The sequence below is a fragment of the Candoia aspera genome, chromosome 2, assembly GCF_035149785.1.
Source record: "Candoia aspera isolate rCanAsp1 chromosome 2, rCanAsp1.hap2, whole genome shotgun sequence".
Taxonomy (NCBI): domain Eukaryota; kingdom Metazoa; phylum Chordata; class Lepidosauria; order Squamata; family Boidae; genus Candoia; species Candoia aspera.
This window is the reverse complement of record NC_086154.1, coordinates 133,074,591-133,093,475: the sequence shown is the minus strand read 5'-3', so window position 1 is coordinate 133,093,475 and position 18,885 is coordinate 133,074,591. Positions and strand designations below refer to the sequence as shown.

Sequence of the window (18,885 nt, the reverse complement as noted above, 5' to 3'; positions counted from 1 at the left end):
AGCACCTACTGGACAACACGCCTAAAAGAGATGTTATTTTCATCACAGGAGACTGGAATGCTAAGGTGGGCAGTCAAATGACACCTCGAATTACAGGTAAGTATGGCCTGGGAGAACAAAATGAAGCAGGACATAGGCTGATAGAATTTTGCCAAGACAATTCACTCTGCATAACAAACACTCTCTTCCAACAACCTAAGAGACGGCTTTATACATGGACTTCACCAGATGGACAACACCGAAATCAGATTGATTACATCCTTTGCAGCCAAAGGTGGTGGACATCTGTACAGTCGGTAAAAACAAGGCCTGGAGCTGACTGTAGTTCAGATCACGAACTTCTTCTTGCACAATTTAGGATCAGACTAAAGAGATTAGGGAAGACCCACAGATCAGCTAGATATGAGCTCACTAATATTCCTAAGGAATATGCAGTGGAGGTGAAGAATAGATTTAAGGGACTGGACTTAGTAGATAGGGTCCCGGAAGAACTCTGGACAGAAGTTGGCAGCATTGTTCAGGAGGCAGCAACAAAATACATCCCAAAGAAAGAGAAAACCAAGAAGGCAAAATGGCTGTCTGCTGAGACACTAGAAGTAGCCCAAGAAAGAAGGAAAGCAAAAGGCAACAGTGATAGGGGGAGATATGCCCAATTAAATGCAAAATTCCAGAGGTTAGCCAGAAGAGATAAGGAATTATTTTTAAACAAGCAATGCGCAGAAGTGGAAGAAGACAATAGAATAGGAAGGACAAGAGACCTCTTCCAGAAAATTAGAAACATCGGAGGTAAATTCCAGGCAAAAATGGGTATGATCAAAAACAAAGATGGCAAGGACCTAACAGAAAAAGAAGAGATCAAGAAAAGGTGGCAAGAATATACAGAAGACCTGTATAGGAAAGATAACAATATCGGGGATAGCTTTGACGGTGTGGTCAGTGAGCTAGAGCCAGACATCCTGAAGAGTGAGGTTGAATGGGCCTTAAGAAGCATTGCTAATAACAAGGCAACAGGAGACGACGGCATCCCAGCTGAACTGTTCAAAATCTTGCAAGATGATGCTGTCAAGGTAATGCATGCTATATGCCAGCAAATTTGGAAAACACAAGAATGGCCATCAGACTGGAAAAAATCAATTTATATCCCCATACCAAAAAAGGGAAACACTAAAGAATGTTCAAACTATCGAACAGTGGCACTCATTTCACATGCCAGTAAGGTAATGCTCAAGATCCTGCAAGGTAGACTTCAGCAGTTCATGGAGCGAGAATTGCCAGATGTACAAGCTGGGTTTAGAAAAGGCAGAGGAACTAGAGACCAAATTGCCAATATCCGCTGGATAATGGAAAAAGCCAGGGAGTTTCAGAAAAAGATCTATTTCTGTTTTATTGACTATTCTAAAGCCTTTGACTGTGTGGACCATAACAAATTGTGGCAAGTTCTTAGAGGTATGGGGATACCAAGTCATCTTGTATGCCTCCTGAAGAATCTGTATAACAACCAAGTAGCAACAGTAAGAACAGACCACGGAACAACAGACTGGTTTAAGATTGGGAAAGGAGTACGGCAGGGCTGTATCCTCTCACCGTACCTATTCAACTTGTACGCAGAACACATCATGCGACAAGCTGGGCTTGAGGAATCCAAGGCTGAAGTTAAAATTGCTGGAAGAAACATTAACAATCTCAGATACGCAGATGATACCACTTTGATGGCTGAAAGCGAAGAGGAACTGAGGAGCCTTATGATGAAGGTGAAAGAAGAAAGTGCAAAAGCTGGTTTGCAGCTAAACCTCAAAAAAACCAAGATTATGGCAACCAGCTTGATTGATAACTGGCAAATAGAGGGAGAAAATGTAGAAGCAGTGAAAGACTTTGTATTCCTAGGTGCGAAGATTACTGCAGATGCTGACTGCAGTCAGGAAATCAGAAGACGCTTAATCCTTGGAAGAAGAGCAATGACAAATCTCGATAAAATAGTTAAGAGCAGAGACATCACACTGGCAACAAAGGTCCGCATAGTTAAAGCAATGGTGTTCCCCGTAGTAACATATGGCTGCGAGAGCTGGACCATAAGGAAGGCTGAGCGAAGGAAGATAAATGCCTTTGAACTGTGGTGTTGGAGGAAAATTCTGAGAGTGCCTTGGACTGCAAGAAGATCCAACCAGTCCATCCTCCAGGAAATCAAGCCAGACTGCTCACTTGAGGGAATGATATTAAAGGCCAAACTGAAATACTTTGGCCACATAATGAGAAGACAGGACACCCTGGAGAAGGTGCTGATGCTAGGGAGAGTGGAGGGCAAAAGGAAGAGGGGCCGACCAAGGGCAAGGTGGATGGATGATATTCTAGAGGTGACGGAATCGTCCCTGAGGGAGCTGGGGGTGTTGACGACCGACAGGAAGCTCTGGCGTGGGCTGGTCCATGAAGTCACGAAGAGTCGGAAGCGACTAAACAAATAAACAACAAGCCATCCTTTCCGTTTTTCCCGGAGAGAAAAATCAGCAGTTAAGGAGGCGGGGCTTATCTAGGCCCATGCTTTGCGGAGGTCTGGGCACGCCCCCCGTCGCCCTTCAACCTACAGCCCTTTTCCAGTCAAACCCCGCCTGTCACCGCCACCTTGCCGCTTTGTTCGCCACGTGGGCCGGGGGGCCTTGAAGGGTCCTTTTGCGAGAATGAGTCGGCTTGGGAGCGCCTGAGTTTAAAAGTGGCCGTTCTCAGCGTCTTAGAAATGGGTGTTGAAAAAAGAAGAGCGGAGCAGGTATTGGGAGGTCGCTGTTTCCGAGTGCGACCGAGGAAATGAAATTAGTTTGGGCAGAAAAACAGGCGGACGTTAGCCACCCGGGAGAGAAGACTGGGAAAGCGCTTTAGCCGGCACTGAGTTCGGGATTCGAGTACGTGAGGGTTCTGCTGTGCGGGATGCTGGTGAGAGCTAAGCAGCGGGAGCAGAGAACTCGGAAACGGGGCACGTAATTTAGGGAGGAGTAATAGCGGGCAGCATCTACAGGTTGGCGTACTGGAGCGAGTAAGAGTAGGAACTAGGAAGTTTCTGGTTCCGAATTCGGCTCTGCCACGCAGTGCACCGAATGCCTTTGGCAAGGCGGCGGGCTCTAAAGCTTGGCTTCCTATTTGCAAAGTGGGGGCGAATAATAATGGCCTGTCTTTAAGGGTTGTTGTCATAAAGGTCGTTGAGATAACATATGCAGAGTAGTTGGAATACTGAGTGGCTTCTATACGTATATAAGGGGTGCTTCTGTTGTAAATACATGAGGATCGCTTCCTCAACTCGAATTTCGAGGGAGATGTTAGATTGCAAATTTCATCCGGTCTCTTCGGCATGCTGGTTGAGGCTAATAGGAATTATCTAAATCTCTAGGGAAAAACACTGATACGGACTATCCCTCCTAGAATACAAGTGTAAGGGTAATATTTTCAGAGTGTTGGAGGAAAATTAAAGATAGAATTGCTGTTAAAACGGAACAAAAGTGGCAAAAGGTATTAAGGAATACCTACTAAACATCGATCATTTGCCACTTTTGTGTCAAATGATCACGATGTCTACGCTTCCCTTAATATACTTTTTCTACTTGCCTGCAATGCCTGTTTAATACCTTTCCTCGTGTTACTAGATTAAAATGTATACTAGGATTGCCAAGCTTGGTGGTGAGAATTTAATTTGCCCTTGAGTGTGACAGTCAAGCTACGTGTATGATTCAACTCTGCCTTTTACTGAATGCATAACCAGACATTTCTATCAAGCTAAATTAATAGTACAAGCCTAAAATTGCAAGTAACAGCTTTTAGGTTTAGGACTCACCAGTTACACTTCGGAATGCACTTTTCAGCGTCCCCAATTAAAAAAAAACGTAAAAAAGAATTTGTGTGTAGAAATAAAACATTCCTAAGAAATCTTGCTGTCTCCGTGTTATGCTTCTTTCCTCCACATTGCAAAAATGCAGTCCCTTACATGTGCATCTGAACTGGTGTAGTTCTATTTTGGAACTTGTTTTTAGGGGTGTTTCAATATAGGATACTGTGAGGTTCTGGAAGTTTGGTGGTTAGGAGCTTACAGAGGGCATCATGGGAACTGAAAAATTCCCATGACTATAGAAATCAATAAATAAATCAAGAAAGAATAAAGGATTTAATTTGAAAATCCAGTAATGTTTAGTAGTTGAGGTGTGTTCTGGATCATCCTCTGCTAGCATGTAATCAGTTTGATAAGCATGAATATAACCATTCATGGGCTCTGTTGCCTATTCTATTTGGAAACAGTTTAACAGTTTACCATATTTTCCATGTTTTGTCCTTTATTTTTCTTTTATATGTTAGGCATATATCAGAGAGGGATTACTGTGAGTTTGATTCTCTAAAGAAAGTACAGCAAGCTAGCAAACATTTTACTGTAGTTAAAAACAGGCAAGTATCTGGGAACCTGCAGTTCTAACTGCTGCCTTTGGGCTGGTTGCACAAAAGGTACTTTGTATTCTGAACCTGAACTCAGTGACTAAATGCTACCTTTCACGATGCAGCTTCGTACAGTGAATTTTACTACAGTCTGACTGGGCAGGGGCATTGGTCTGCTGGTGTTTTAGCTCATGCATATACTTGTGCTTTGTGAGATGATGATGAGATTCTGAGGCCTTGCAGAAGCTTGCTTTTGGGTTTGATGGTCCACCTCAAAAGAGCATTCATGCAGTCTTGCACTTAACATCTGACTTTATATGCAGGTTGTGGTGCTTGCCCATACCTAGAAAGATGAATGACTGGATTTCAAGCACTGTCTGCCTCTTATTGCTATTGAGTAGTGTTTGCACCCAGAAGAGCCAAGATCTCCGCTGTGGAGGTAAACTAAGCTATTTTAAAAATTAATCTAATTAACAATGGGTTGGTAGAGTTCTTAAGCATTTTAAAACAGAAAAATTTCACAGTGGCTTTTAAAATGTGCACCTTTGGGAAAATGTTTCCACATTGGCTACTGAGGAGTACTAGGGCTGCTAGGTTGAATTATATTTTTGAGTGAAGAGATAAGTTGCTTGTTTGTGTGTGTTTTCCTCTCTCATTACCTGGATATAGAAGGTTGAATCAAGACCTTACAATAGAAGGTGGAGAAGGATGGCACAGGGGTTTAGTCTAGCTCTCAGCAGCTTCTCATGGTCCCTGGAGTTCTCTCTTGTCCTAAAAAACTTCATTTGGTATGCATGTCACTTTTTTTGCAGCAAACGCTATATCTCTTCTTATACAAACATGCACTTCAGCTATTTGCACATGGACCAGCAGCTGAGATAGTTAAGTGAATGCATTAGTAAAGGTCTTCTGCCCATATCTTATGACTGAATAGTTAACATGCATATTAAGCTACAATCACTGTTGCCACCTACTGAAAGGAAAGGATTAAAAAGCCTTGTGCCTAGGCTGACTATATTTCCTTGAGACAAAAATGGGACATTGGGATGGCAAAACGGGACGGGGTTAAACTTATGTAATATTCCGTATTCAAGAAAAAGACGATAAAAAAGGTTATCAACAGTAAGCTGGGAAGATGCAGGAGGGGGAGGTGTGGCAATGGTTGGGTCCAGAGAGGCTGATGCAGGGGTGGCGTTGGGCGGAGAGGTTGCAGGAGGGCTGAGGGTGGTGGTGAGCTGGGACGGGAGGATAGGAATGAGGCGGCAGGAGGCTGGAGAAGTGCAGCAGGGCTGAGGGTAGCGGTGAACTGGAACGAGAGGACAGGAATGGAGGAGTCTAGTGAACGGTTGTCTCTGGCGTGCCCTTTTATTTTATTTTCTTCCCGCCATTTTGGCCTGAGAGCCAATCGGCTTCTTTTCTGCTGGGCGCGCTCTTCCGACCGTCTTCCACTGCATTGATTGGTGGCAGCGACTCTTCCTCTTGCTTACCGCCAATCAGCTGTTCCTGTGGTTGCCACTCTGGGTTTCCCACCGGATTGAGAACTACTGCCAAGTCAGCCTCCTTTTCAATTTCAATTTTTTTCCCTGCTTTTTCCCAATAACGGCTCCAACGTTTTTAAAAAATGGGACAAAACTGACATTTATATTAAAACAATGAGATGGTCGGGAAATGTTAAAAAATGGGACTGTCCTGTTCAAAACGGGATGTATGGTCAGCCTACTTGTGCCTTATGTCTCCACTTATGCTGGAATGAATTTACTTGGCAGGGCTAGTAGAATTTACCCTTCAGGCCTTGCTTTCCTTCACTTAGATAAATTCTTCTTCACCAAAGCCTTATGCACACCTCAGACAAGGGTCTTTCCCATCTAATCGCAGAAGGACTTCACCACTTTTCATTGCAGACTAAATGATTGGCATTAATTCAAATGCATGGCCCATGTGAAAAGGCTGCTGAGAACTGGCTTCCAAATAACAGCTGTTTGAGGGTGCAACCCAAGAGAGTGCCAGTGGTGGGAATTAACAACAGAACTGCATGTCATTGGTAGTAGTTGGCTGCATACTGGACACTTTATGCTATTCATCTTTGCCATTCCTCAGCTGAGGTTAACATAGTCCAGTGTTTCTCAAACTTCTCAACCTCTAGATATTTGGACCTCAACCAAACATTTCCTCTTAACCAGGCAGGCCGGAGCTGGGAACTGATGTTTTGCAATAGAGAGCTATAGGTTGCTTAGTTCTACCTACACACAGAAGTATTTTGGAGAGCTATAGGTTGCTTAGTTCTACTTACACACAGAAGTATTCTTTTGAACTTGAGAAGAGAGATTATTGGGCCTATCCTAGAAAATACCTTCAGGAAGGGATCATATTAACACCATCCTTCTCCTGCTATTCCTTATGTCTTGGATTGCTAGCTCCTGATTTGAAGCAGTACCTGTTGTAATCCTGCTTGCTTATAAGTGGTGGAGAAGAGTAGGAAAAGGAACTTGCTTTGTCTGGTATAGTGGTGATGGTGCTGGCCTAGAAACCAGGAGACAGTGAGTTCTAGGTCTCCCTTAGTCATGAAAGCTAGCTGGGTGGCTTTGGGCCAGTCACTCTCTCTCAGCCCAACCCAACCTACAGGGTTGTTGTTGTAGGGAAAGTAGGAGGCAGGGTATTAGGTATGTTCACCACCTTTGACTAATATATAGATATAATAATAATACTGCTGCTACTGGTACTGAAAGCAAAGTAGAATTTGGCAATCCAACCTGTTTCTTGCTCTTTATATCTCCTTGTCTGACATAGCCTGTAAATTCTCTGCTTAGATACTACTAAATAAATTGTTACTAGACATAGCCACAGTCCCTTGGCATGGTTCCATCTGCAGCATGCTGTGTTTTAAATAATGCATTTGTTCAGCTGCCAAATGTTGAAGGGTGTTCAGAGAGAAATCATGGAGTTAATGCCTGAGTGATGGCAAGCTAGAAAGAAGAAAAAGAAGGGTTAAAATGGGACAGATGGCTACATGACTGACAACTAATGAGAAGGGAAAGCTGCTCTGAAATTTAGTTAATCTGAACTTGCTAACACTAATTTACTGTCCTTTGTTCTTTTGCTGAGATCTTCAGCTGTGATTATAGGTTTATAAAAGACCTGGTGACTCAATCCAGCACAAAAAATGAAAATAGTGAATCCTTGCATTATATACACATACGTTCAGTGTGGAAAATACTTACTAAAATTGTCCCTTAACTGTTTCATATCTGACTGTATTATTCTTCATAAATAATCCTCTCATTAGTATTGATTCCTAAGTGATGTTTGCTTTTAGCATGCCGGGCTCTGGTGGATGAGCTGGAATGGGAAATATCTCAAGTAGATCCGAAAAAAACTATCCAAATAGGTTCCTTCCGCATTAACCCTGATGGAAGCCAGTCCGTAGTAGAGGTAATATATTCTGTAGTTGACATAGATTAGTTGAATCTTTGAAAACTTCCATTATAATTGCTGAGATGGGAGAACTGTGAAACAGTTAAAAAGCTCATGTGAGAGGGAAAAATTAAGATTTAAATTTCTGATGAAAGAGATGAAGTATTCAGAGTTTTTTTCCATTCTGATTTCTCACCTGTATTATGGCAGTGTCATACCCAACATATTGTGAACAATATAATTAAGAACTTTTTATCTCTTAATATTGCTGAAAATGTTGGGGCACCATCCAATAACTGTAGATTATATCATATTGTAAACAACATATAGTAACCTTCAATCAAAACATAGTAAGTGGATTAAAATTTACTGGTCCATTGTCTATTGAAAACAAAGCTGCAAAAATAGTAATAAGTAAAATCTAGCCTCCACCCTTAAACAGTTGTATGAAAAGGTGGCCATGTATGCTTTCTCAAAACTAAAAAGAAGGCCCATTGATTCTTCTTCTTGGAAAAGTAAATCCAAACCCCTGGAGCATTGCTCCATTGTTTGGAACGTTGAGGAAAACTAAGAGTTATACAGGATTCAAAAATGGTGGGTGGGTGTGTAGGTGACTACTCTAGTACCATAGCAGGGGTCCCAAACTTTGCTATTGGTACTACACTGTTTTCTTTGTCAGTCTGTTATTTGAAGATATAAAAGTTTGGACATAATTTTATTTGTGAAGTACATGATGATTAATCATTCTTCTGTGGCATTTGTGATAGTTTTCTGATGTTTACAGATCATACACTGTACCTCCTGTGCCAGAGAGAAAAGGGATTTACAGTTGTCTATGATGAAGACAGGGAGGGCTTCTGTTACCTGTTTAACAGGAGGTATTAATTTGCTGTTAGGTGCCTTATGCCAGATCTGAGGCTCACCTGACAGAACTGTTGGAGCATATCTGTGAGAACATGAATAACTATGGTGAGAAGGTGGAGCCTTCAACTCACAGGAAGAACTACGTGAGAGTGATCTCCTTTGATGGGACCAAGATGGATCTTTCTGAAACTAAATTTGATGGTGATGTGACATCAAGATTGAAGTTTGCAGTAAGTGATCCAGAAGGCATCGTCGGGTTAGGAAAAAGATTACCTTTCTTTTAGATGCTCCTAATTGTGATATATTGCTTTTCTGTAGAATACAAGAGCCATACTAGATCGGAACAGAGGCATTTTTAGTTCATTATTCTGTTCTAAGAGTGGACAGATACCTACAAGTAATCTGTAAGTAAGTAAGACAAGTAAGATATAAGTGCAAACATTCCTTGGAGTAGTTATTCAGCTCCATGTTCAACTTCACCAGCAACTGCTATTGAGAGATAAGCGTCACAACTTAGTGAAAAATTGTTGAACTTGCATACAGCAAAAGATTTCAAGCAATCTCGGAAGGTCTCAAGAGACACAATGGGTTTTTAACACACTGCAATTCTTCATTGATAAAGTAATCTTTCTCACATGTTCTGCATCTGCATAACTGTTCTCCACCTCACCCCAGTTTAAATTTTATATCAGTCTACCTATTTATGCATTTGATGAAGTGAGTGCAGCTCATGAAAGCATATGCATTTTAATAAATTTGTTAGTTGGAAAAGATGCTATCAGGCTCCTTCTAATTTTCTCTCACCATAGACTAACTCAGTTTTCCTCCTATGACAGCTTAGTAGTGATTGGTTATGGTAACAAACAGCTGACATGCTAGTTAAAATTTTATAGTTACAGCCAAATTCTGATTGTATGCTATGCAAGATACATTGAGGAAGCAAAACAGATAGTTCCTCCATCAAAGACTATGCATCACAAGCATAACATAATAGAAGAAACACCCAGAAGGATAAACGAAGACAACACTGATTTCTAAGATATTGCTGAACTCCATGGTAGTCTGTGGTTCACATGCAAAGTTGCCCTATGAAAATACAAGTATATCTTAGGGGAAGCTTTAGAAAATGAGAGTGCCATCTCCCTTCCTTTCTGCTTCTAAAGCTTTGGAAATGTTTTCCTTGCTTAAATCAAGAGCTACATGATTGTCTGTCTTCTTTTTCTCAGCATTGCTCAAGTGTAGGGCTGGCAAATGAGGAGCTCTGCCTGCTTCAAAAAAATTGCTTCATAAAATATAAGAGCATAGCACCTCTTTAACACAGCTGTGCCTTTTAGGATTGAAAATTATATAGCTGCTTTAATAAGCCAACTCATTAAGGTGGCTGTGTCCTTAACGTAACACCTGTGTGGAAGCCTGAAAAATGACACAGCTGCTTTAAGGAAATGCTGCACTAGTGACCTTGTGTGCTGAAGCACCTTCTCCAAATCGTTTTCAAAGCATGCACAGTCCTATTACTCATGTGTTCCTGTGATCATTCTGTTTGTTGAGGGAAATTTGGAGAGATGTGAAGACATACATATTTGACTTCCACATATAGTGAATGGGATTGTGTCCAGAAAGAAGATGTCCTCAGAATAACCTGTTCATGGCTTCTGAAAAGAACAAGCTGTATTATGCCAATTGATCATCTCCCCTTCTTCCTGATGAACTGTGTTTTCTCTCTAGTGCAGTTTGGCAGAAGGAGAGAGTTGTGACAATTGCCTTGGGTTGGGTTGGTCTAGCCTTACTGGGCTTTAGAGTTGGCCTGGCCAGTAGACCTGGGGGAATAAGAAGCAGAGGTATGAAAAAGCTGCTCAGTTGAGTTCCTTGGTTCTCCTCACAGTGTGAACATATAGCTGAAGAGTACGAAGATGAGCTCATAGAATTCTTTTCCCACGAGGCAGAAAATGTCAAGGACCGGCTATGCAGTAAACGAACAGGTAAGCACAGAATCGGTAGAACGGTCAAGATTAAAAAGATATGGTCTGTCATAGCTTTATTTGACCATCTGTGTGGCACATTAGACAGGAACTTGTCTGCAGTGTCTTTTGCTGATTGGCAAATTAAAAGCATGCTGATCAGTTTAAAAAGGGTACAGTCCACCCACAGCCTGGAAGCTCCCTGGGTGTCTTTGGGCAGTCATTTTCTCAGCTCATCCTACCTTATAGGGTGGTCATTGTAGGGAAGATAGAAGAAGAGAACCTTTTGTACACTGCCTGGAGCTCCTTAATGAAAGGTGGGATGTATGTCAAAGGGTTCATTGGTTAGCTGACTTAACTTTAAAATGTTATAAAAATACTTTGAAAATATTTTGGATGGTAGATGCTAGAAGAGTATTTCTCTGTTTTTCAGAATAGTTCTGAAATTTTTATTATTATCCCTTTGTACTGCTCTTAGGTATAAGTACATATGAAATAAAAACACTACTACTGTTACTACAATCACATACATACACTGCTTCATATGTTGTCTTTTGTTCTTTAAACTTCTCACTTCTCTGTTTTTCAGGATCTCTTCAGCTCCATCCAATCATGAGTTTCCTGTCTTTTCCTTCCTCTTTCTTCATATTTTTTTTTGTGACTGAATCCTCATTCATTTTCTCTGTATGACCTAACCATCTCAATGTACTTCTTTAACACTTATTTTTGTATTCAGTAACCAACAAAACATTGCATAATTCAAGCTTGTTCACATTATATGCTTTTTCTAAATCACCAAATGTGTAATAAACTTTCTCACTTTCATAACTTTCTCGGTGACCTGCTGAAGAGAAAAAAAATCTGGTTTGCATATCCCTTGAATAGCAATCTTGCTGATTGTCAATCTTGTACCACTTAATCAGAATTTTGCCAACTACCCTCCCAGGCTATCTTTACAAATTAATCCCCTGTAATTGTTCACTCATGCTTCCTTTTTCTTTCAGTTTTAGACCTATCACTATTGTTTCCAGAAAATTCCTTCCAGCATTTCCTCTCTTGGGTTTCAGCTGAAATCATTTCATCGCTTTTATTCTTAATGCTCTTCACTTCTGGAGGCTCTTTGCTTGTCCCTCTTCATCCACTACCAAAACAATATTTTACTTCAGTCAAAATCACTCTGCATTTCCTCTACCTCTTTTAATTGTAACTGTAACTTTGTGTTATTGGTTTTATTCATGGCATCCCTCAGTCTTTCAAAAGGCTCCTGCAGACAAGTAGTTCAGACCATTGGTAAGAGAAAAAATTCCTCCTTTACCAGAAAGGGGAATAGAGGGCAAACGATGAGGCAGAAGGAAAAGAAAAGTTTTGGCTGTGATTACTTTTGAATCTGGCTTTTAACCCAGATGTGGCCCTCCTGGTGGAAGACATCCCTTAGTAGAAAACAAGGTCCCTGCTCCTGATATTATAGTTGTGCTTCTGCACTTCATTTCAGACAAGACATCAAATGTAATCATTTCAAATGCAAGTCATAATTCTAGCTTGCAACAGACTGAGGACCAGCTCTTTGTAGGGCTATGGTAACAGTTCAAATCCCTTTCTGCCTGTGAATATCTCTGGTAGCTTTGGGCTAGTGATTCTCTTTCAGTCAGACTTACCTGTTGTGTAAAACATAAAGACTTCCTTGAGTTGAGGAGAAAGAATTCATCTATACCATCCTGAGGTCCTTGGAGAGGCAATAGCATACAAATGAATATGACAAGGCAAGAAAGGACACTATTAAAATTAACTTCTGGGTCCAGTGTTCAAAAATATCCTTCATTATGTCCAATGTTAAAATATTTTGCTTCATTCTGTAATTATAAATCGAGTTTGAATGTTCTTCTTTAATTGTAATCTTTAGTTCCCTCTAGATCTCTCTGGTGTCCAGTGTTTAAAGTCTTACTATGTTTTTTTTTAAATCAAAACAAAAGCATTTTCCCATAGGAAGGATTCTTTATAATTAGTTCCAAAATCTTATTTCAAATTTATCTGGAACCTTAGTCCGTTTGTAACTTTCCAAAATCAATGTTCTAATCACCCTTTTGCTGTTTATTCCCCCCCAAAAAGATTTTTTTAAAGTCCATACACTTGTATTTAAAACTTCTTTTGCTAAGGATTGAAGGAAACTCACCTGGTTCTGTAAAACTTGCCGATCCAAAGGTTCCTAATAGCTGAAAAGCAGTTAACAAGCAATTTCTGAAAGTGTTTAGAAAAGGGAGTGTGCAAACTTAGTGTCCTTTCAAAGGCGCCAACTGCAGTTTGAGCAAGATGGCTATTCCCTTGTTTCCCAGAGCTCTAAACCCACTGGAGACCACTATTTTGCAGTCTCCTCGTGAAGAGCAGCTGTCTGGAGCAGTGGTGGGCAATCTCACATCCTCTCCTTGTCCGGAGAGGAATTATCGAAGAGGTGGTCTACTCGTTCCCCTGCGGTCATCAGCTCCACTTTTTGTGGAGCTGTCTTTAGCCCACCATTTCTTCCCCATCCTTTCAGATCCAATGTCTTGAGAGATGTTATGGAATAAGAACAAGTTTTATCTGACAAGATTGAGACTGACTTTAAAGTGGATTTAAAAATGACAGGCTACAAGAATTACATGGTAAAAGTTGTTAAACTGGACATACAAAAGAAACCGGCTGATGTCTTAATGATTAAAAGGGATATACAAACAACAAACCAAGAGAGTGACCTGGATAATTTTCTTCTATTGGATTTACAAAAGAGGCTTGTTAAAGTTTTGAAGAATTTTGTGAGCAGGAACAAAGAAAAAATGAAAAGAAATCAAGTTCTAGGACATTATTTGATGGGACTAAAGATGAAGATTGTTAGAAGTAAAAGGAAAGAATATAAAGTTGGTTTATTTGATCAAGGTTAAAATAGATATGTTGTTATCTCTGGTAACCCTTAATGGGCTTTTGCTGACATCAGGACTGAGATGACAATGCTTTATGGATTTGTTTATAGATAAGAGATGGGATATGGGAAGAATAGATCATTTGCTGTATTTTAAGAGAAGGTGATAAGTTACTAAAATTGTTTATACTTGTGATGAAGTTGGGAAGTCACTTCTTTATATATTTCTTTTCTTTTTCTTTATTACTATTTTTCTTTCTATTTTTCCCCTTTTTTCTTTCTTTTCTGCACCTTCTACTTTTTCTTTTTATTCTTTTAATTTTTTTCAGTTTGTATTAGTTTTTCACTGTTATAATTTAATAAAACTACTATTTTAAAAAAGGCAAGAAAGGAATATACCTTTAAAATCTTTCTCTGTTTTTCTCTTTGGAGTTCTCAGTTTCATCACATGGCAATCTGGAGATAGAGCAATAGCTACTGATTATGGTTTCCAATTCAAATATTGGCTGAAATCACGATAAGCAAACCTATTTCACGTAATGATTTATACTTTTAATTTGCTGATTGCAAATTCTAGCCTGACACACCAAGCTATATTATTTCATGGGAAGTCTGGAGTCTGTGTTCTTGCATGTTACAATTAAATTAACTCTGTTGGCTGCAAAATATGCAACTATATTAAATAGAAAAGAAAATATTTTTCCTATAGAACTGCTGCCTCTGGAATAGGGCTAAGAAAAAAATTATGAATTATCTACAATAAGGGTTGGGGAGCCTTTCCAGCAACACCAGCCAGCATGACCCTGGAGAAGAATGCTGGAAGTTGTAGTTCAGCAATATCAGGAGAACAGTAGATTCCTCACCTTTTTGGTCCTCCATTACAGATTTTACAAAGTGGAGGTTTACCCAGTGTCCTATGACCTTTCTCTGGATTGGGAGGATATTGAAAACTGCTTGCTGTCTTTTATAACTATATGCTGCTTAACATTCTTTGTAGTTTTTTGTTTTTCATAGCTTTTATCTTTCTCTCGAAACTTAATAAAATTCATAATAACTATATGCTGCTTAAACCAGTAGAAGAGATTATTTTCTCTTCTTTCCTTCTGTGTATTTTCCCTGGCTAAGAGAGAGAGGTGACAAACATCCAGTTGCCAAGACACCATTTAGGAAACTGACTTTTTCTGTCACATTGACTTATTTTTGGATTGCGTATCTGGCTGTGCTTGCTTCCACCTGGCCTTTGCCCTCTTGCGTTTGAGGAGTGGAAACTTGCCACGGTGCTACAGCCAAAGAGCAGCAGCCTTTTTCTGACCATTAGAACACTGTGTAGTACTTCCCGTTGCCTGTGATTTCAATTTCATAAGTCTTTTGTAACAGCCAGCTAAGAAATTAACATACAAATCCTTATTTCTGTGCTAAAACCTGACAAAGAAGGAAGTCTATGGAAAGTCATTCTTAAGAGCCATATAATACTATTACGTGTGGCAAGGTGAGAGTGACAGCTACTGTTGGCTTGAAGGAGTGGCCTTAATAATTGACGTGGAGTGAAATCAATTGCCTATTCACCTGATGATCTGTCCGTACAATCAGTTTGCCAGAATCCCTGGAGTTGCGTGGCATGGCTAGACTCATGATGTTCATACTGATTAGAAAGATCATAAGTACAGTAAACTCTGCTTGATCCTCTGGCAATCCTTGAGTCATCAGTGATCTAGCTTTCTATATGAAAGAGAAAATCGACATTGAAGCCCAGACAAAAACTGTAAGTAGGCCTCTTAAGCTAGACCAGGCTTTCAGGGAAAAAAATATGGCTGGCAGGCATGCAGGGAACATCAAGATTCCTGGGTCATAAATTGTGCAGGCATGGGCTTAGGGAACAAATTATTAATTAGAATGTGAATGTTAGACCTTTTTGATGAATTTTCTTCTTGTCCTAAGAGAATAATCTGAGTCATTATTAGAGTTTGGAGGTAAGCTTTAAAATGGATTGATTTATTATTAGCAGAACCTGGGGTAGGAGAAAGGCAGGCAGGCAGGCAGGCATAAATACGATAAGAGCAAAGAAAAGGAGCAAATAGGAACATTTCATCTTAAATACTTGCTTGCTGGAGTGTCCTTGCATGTTATATTGAATATCAAAGTAAAATCTAAATATGTTTATATAATTGTTGAAAATAATTATTGGGAAGCTGTCAAGGTTGAGAAACACTGATTTAGGAGATAGTGTGAGCCCAGGCTTGGAAAGTAATTCAAACTCAAAAACTGCTGATTGTAGAGAGGAAGTATAATTACTATCATTAAATTTTCTCTTGGGAACTGCTACTGATATTGTATTGGGTAAGTGTGAACTACTCATCTTGGCTAGCTGGAAGTTCTAGTTCTTGTAATAATGGGAACTGATGCTTCTTTTATAGATCTCTGTGACCACGCCTTACATCTCCCACATGATGAACTGTGAAGCAAAGGCTGACTGACCTGGTAGAAGACTTTGCCAAATTCTTTGTAGACTGTTTCCCTTTTTTCAAGCACCTGTTGTCCCAGCCGTTGTCTTTCAATTTGGGAGAAAATGCAGAACACCCTGGAAACTGAACACTGTATTTCAGAGGAGAGCAGAAAGTCCCAAGACAAGCTTCTTTATAGAATTTTGTGAAGCAAACACAAGATGATGGATCCATCATTTGACTTTTTTAAGCACACACTAATTAGATTTCTTTCTTTTGTAAAAGGAAAGGAGGGATTTCTGTCTGAGGATCGAAGTCCACTTTCCTACTGCATAGCCATTGTTACTGTGTTCTAATTTTTAAACAAAAAATGCTTTGTATGCAAATTGAATTGTAGATTGACTCAGGCAACCAGCAATAGAATTTCCAGATTCAGTTCCAAACCAGAATTTGAGGAGAAGAATCTTGTAATTCCACTGTGGCTCTTGAACCCATCTTGTTAAGATCTGGGGCAGGGCAATCATTTGTATAACCTTTCTCTGAATGAGGAAGAGAAACAGAACCTATCTAGATGTCCTCATTATAAAGCCAAAGAGAGAACCATTGTATAGAGCCTCCCCCATCTTCAGCACAAACGTGAACTATCCTTGTGATGGCCATATGGAGGCCCATTTGGTTATTACATGATTCAGCTGTGTTGTGTGAAGAGCCACTTGACCTCAGGCAGTGGCTTCTAGGAGCTATTGGCATATTACAGAAATTCTGCACAAAGCATTCAGGTCAGATAGCAAGCCAATCGTGACTATAGTCTGTATATGGAGTGGCTACCACACAACCATCTTTTTTATTGGCTATTAAGTGACTATATAGATTGGCTGTTACCTTGCTCGAAGGCCAGTGTGTGAGATGTGAGATTCAGGAATCTGATTGGGAGCATCAGACACTTGGGGAATGGGGAAAATATTGTACTCTTCAAAGGCCTTTTTACATGTTTTATAACAGTTTCTTTTAACATATGTTTTCAAAGGTGGATAAAATATATTCCAGTGATGGCAAGAAAATAAACTGAAATTGGGTCCTACTCTAATTGGCAGTGTTGTTGTTTTTTAAACTGAAAAGAACATCAGAGCATTACAATACAACTGCATGTTGACTTCACTGCTATGACAACAATTTTATTTTTATTTATTTATTTTCTATCCCTCCTTTATTATTTTTATAAATAACTCAAGATGGTGAACATACCTAATATTCCTTTTCCCCACAACAACCACCAGAACCAGGCTGGATTCATATGTCATATTAAGCCAAAACCAAACAAATCATATTGCAAATGAACCCAGCCTTTGGTTTGCTTCCATTATTTCTTTCAACTTTAACTACCTATCTGTAATACGAAATAATACCACTGGCCTGTCTTCTAGGACTTATCTAAGACAAAGGATGTCATTTGGCTATTATTGTGATTTTTAAGCAACTTTGTTTAGAATTGAGCTTTCCCCTTGCTGTTACTTATTGTAGCCCACTGTATTTTCTGATAGTTTCCTAAATTTGATGGTTCTTTGGGGCTAACTGGGTCTAATGAACACAAGCCTCTAGCTGTGGTGATTAGGACTTGGAAATACGTGTTAGGAGGTGGGAATATTCCTTGTCAAAACACCCTTTCCTTCTTCGCAACAGTTTGGTGCAGCATAGCTGATCTTTCTGAATTTGTCTTTTCCTTGAAACATGCTGAAAATGATTAGTTCAGCAGATTCTGCTGTAATGTTTTGCTCACAGGACTCTGAAATGCCTTCTTCACCAAGAAGCAATAGTAGTTAGCACCATAACCTCAGATATCATAATATACATTACCCTCTTTTACAGGAGCTAAATAGCCATTGTTTTGCAGATTGTTTTTTTTAAATTCACTGAGTACATTACTGTAAAATGATTTTGGCAGAGACCACATGAAGTGTTTAGCCATAAAGTGATTTGTTTGGCTTTGACTTCATATGTTGTGCAAACATGGCCAGCTATGGTTATTCAATAAACAGTTGTTAAATCATGATTTAATGCAATGTGAACCAAATCAGTGTCTTCCATATCACTTCCAATTCCCTTTTTTAGGGAAGCACAAACTTCTCAAAAGCAGCAACTGGTTGCATTTTCTGTCTTTATTTACATTATTTTCATTAAGGCAGAAAATGTTCAGCAGGTCACACTTACAGATGGACAAGGTTCCCTTGCTGTTTCAAAAGGGTTAGGGTTATGTTAGAATGTTAGAATGACATTTTGGTTCAGCATGAGGACTCTGCACTCTGTCACCTGTCTGCTGCATGAGAATACAGGCTAAAGGCAGAATGTGTATTTGGAACTTTGGGGATTTCAGGAAGGTATGCAATAGGTGAGGCACTTGGCCAAATGGAGCAAGAGGCATAGACCAACCCACTGGCCAAGGAAAGGCCTTTGTCCTGCAATATCTCTTGCGTTATCACTCTTCCCACACTCCTTGGATCTGCATTATGTCAAATACTAGCGCAGTGCTGAGTGATGTTCCACTACTGCACCAAAAGGAGGCATATTCCAGACAGAGGCCTTTGTCAAATGCTGAAAGCATGGACTGTGTAAATTCTAATGCTTCAATGCTTGGGCTTTTCCTGTTCTGTTGCTTGAGACAAAGGACAAGATTGTCTTCTGTTGCTGACTGGATGGGACTACTGATTTAATTTTACTTTAACACTGGAAAAGGACAGTACAGAAAAACTGCAGACTTTCTGTCCCTGGGCTAAACAAATACAGCTTATTTTAACTTAGTAAGTTTACCTAGTCATCGTGGTTAGAAACCATGTTTTATAGCTTTTGGCATGTAAGAACCTATCCAGTCATGGTTTGCTTAAAAAAACATAGCTTAATGCAAAGTGTATAGCCTATGATG

At 39.8% G+C, this 18,885-nt stretch overlaps 1 protein-coding gene and 1 long non-coding RNA gene across 4 annotated transcripts in view; one reads left to right on the top strand and one right to left on the bottom strand.

Annotated features, from left to right (window-relative positions):
* The window catches only part of LOC134490564 (uncharacterized), a 259,536-nt gene that overhangs the window by 50,307 nt on the left and 190,344 nt on the right, over positions 1–18,885 (bottom strand). The window lies entirely within an intron of this gene.
* Positions 2,601–17,055, top strand: CNPY2 (canopy FGF signaling regulator 2). Of its 3 annotated transcripts, XM_063293666.1 has the most exons (7): positions 2,601–2,922; positions 4,728–4,843; positions 7,718–7,833; positions 8,712–8,909; positions 10,562–10,658; positions 11,877–11,927; positions 15,942–17,055. In XM_063293666.1, the coding sequence occupies exons 2-7, from the start codon at positions 4,756–4,758 to the stop codon at positions 15,983–15,985; spliced, it is 594 nt and encodes a 197-aa protein (XP_063149736.1). In that variant the 5' UTR covers positions 2,601–2,922; positions 4,728–4,755; the 3' UTR covers positions 15,986–17,055. The 3 variants fall into 3 exon arrangements, with proteins under 3 accessions (XP_063149736.1, XP_063149735.1, XP_063149737.1); XM_063293665.1 differs by lacking the exon at positions 2,601–2,922 and having other exon boundaries at positions 4,189–4,843; XM_063293667.1 differs by lacking the exons at positions 2,601–2,922; positions 11,877–11,927 and having other exon boundaries at positions 4,511–4,843.

Excerpts from the sequence above, each read along its gene's own strand:
- CNPY2 (XM_063293666.1), top strand. The coding sequence starts at position 4,756 with ATGAATGACTGGATTTCAAGCACTGTCTGCCTCTTATTGCTATTGAGT. Across the intron at positions 4,844-7,717 it reads CCAAGATCTCCGCTGTGGAG|CATGCCGGGCTCTGGTGGAT; the intron begins GTAAACTAAGCT and ends GTTTGCTTTTAG. Across the intron at positions 8,910-10,561 it reads CATCAAGATTGAAGTTTGCA|TGTGAACATATAGCTGAAGA; the intron begins GTAAGTGATCCA and ends TTCTCCTCACAG.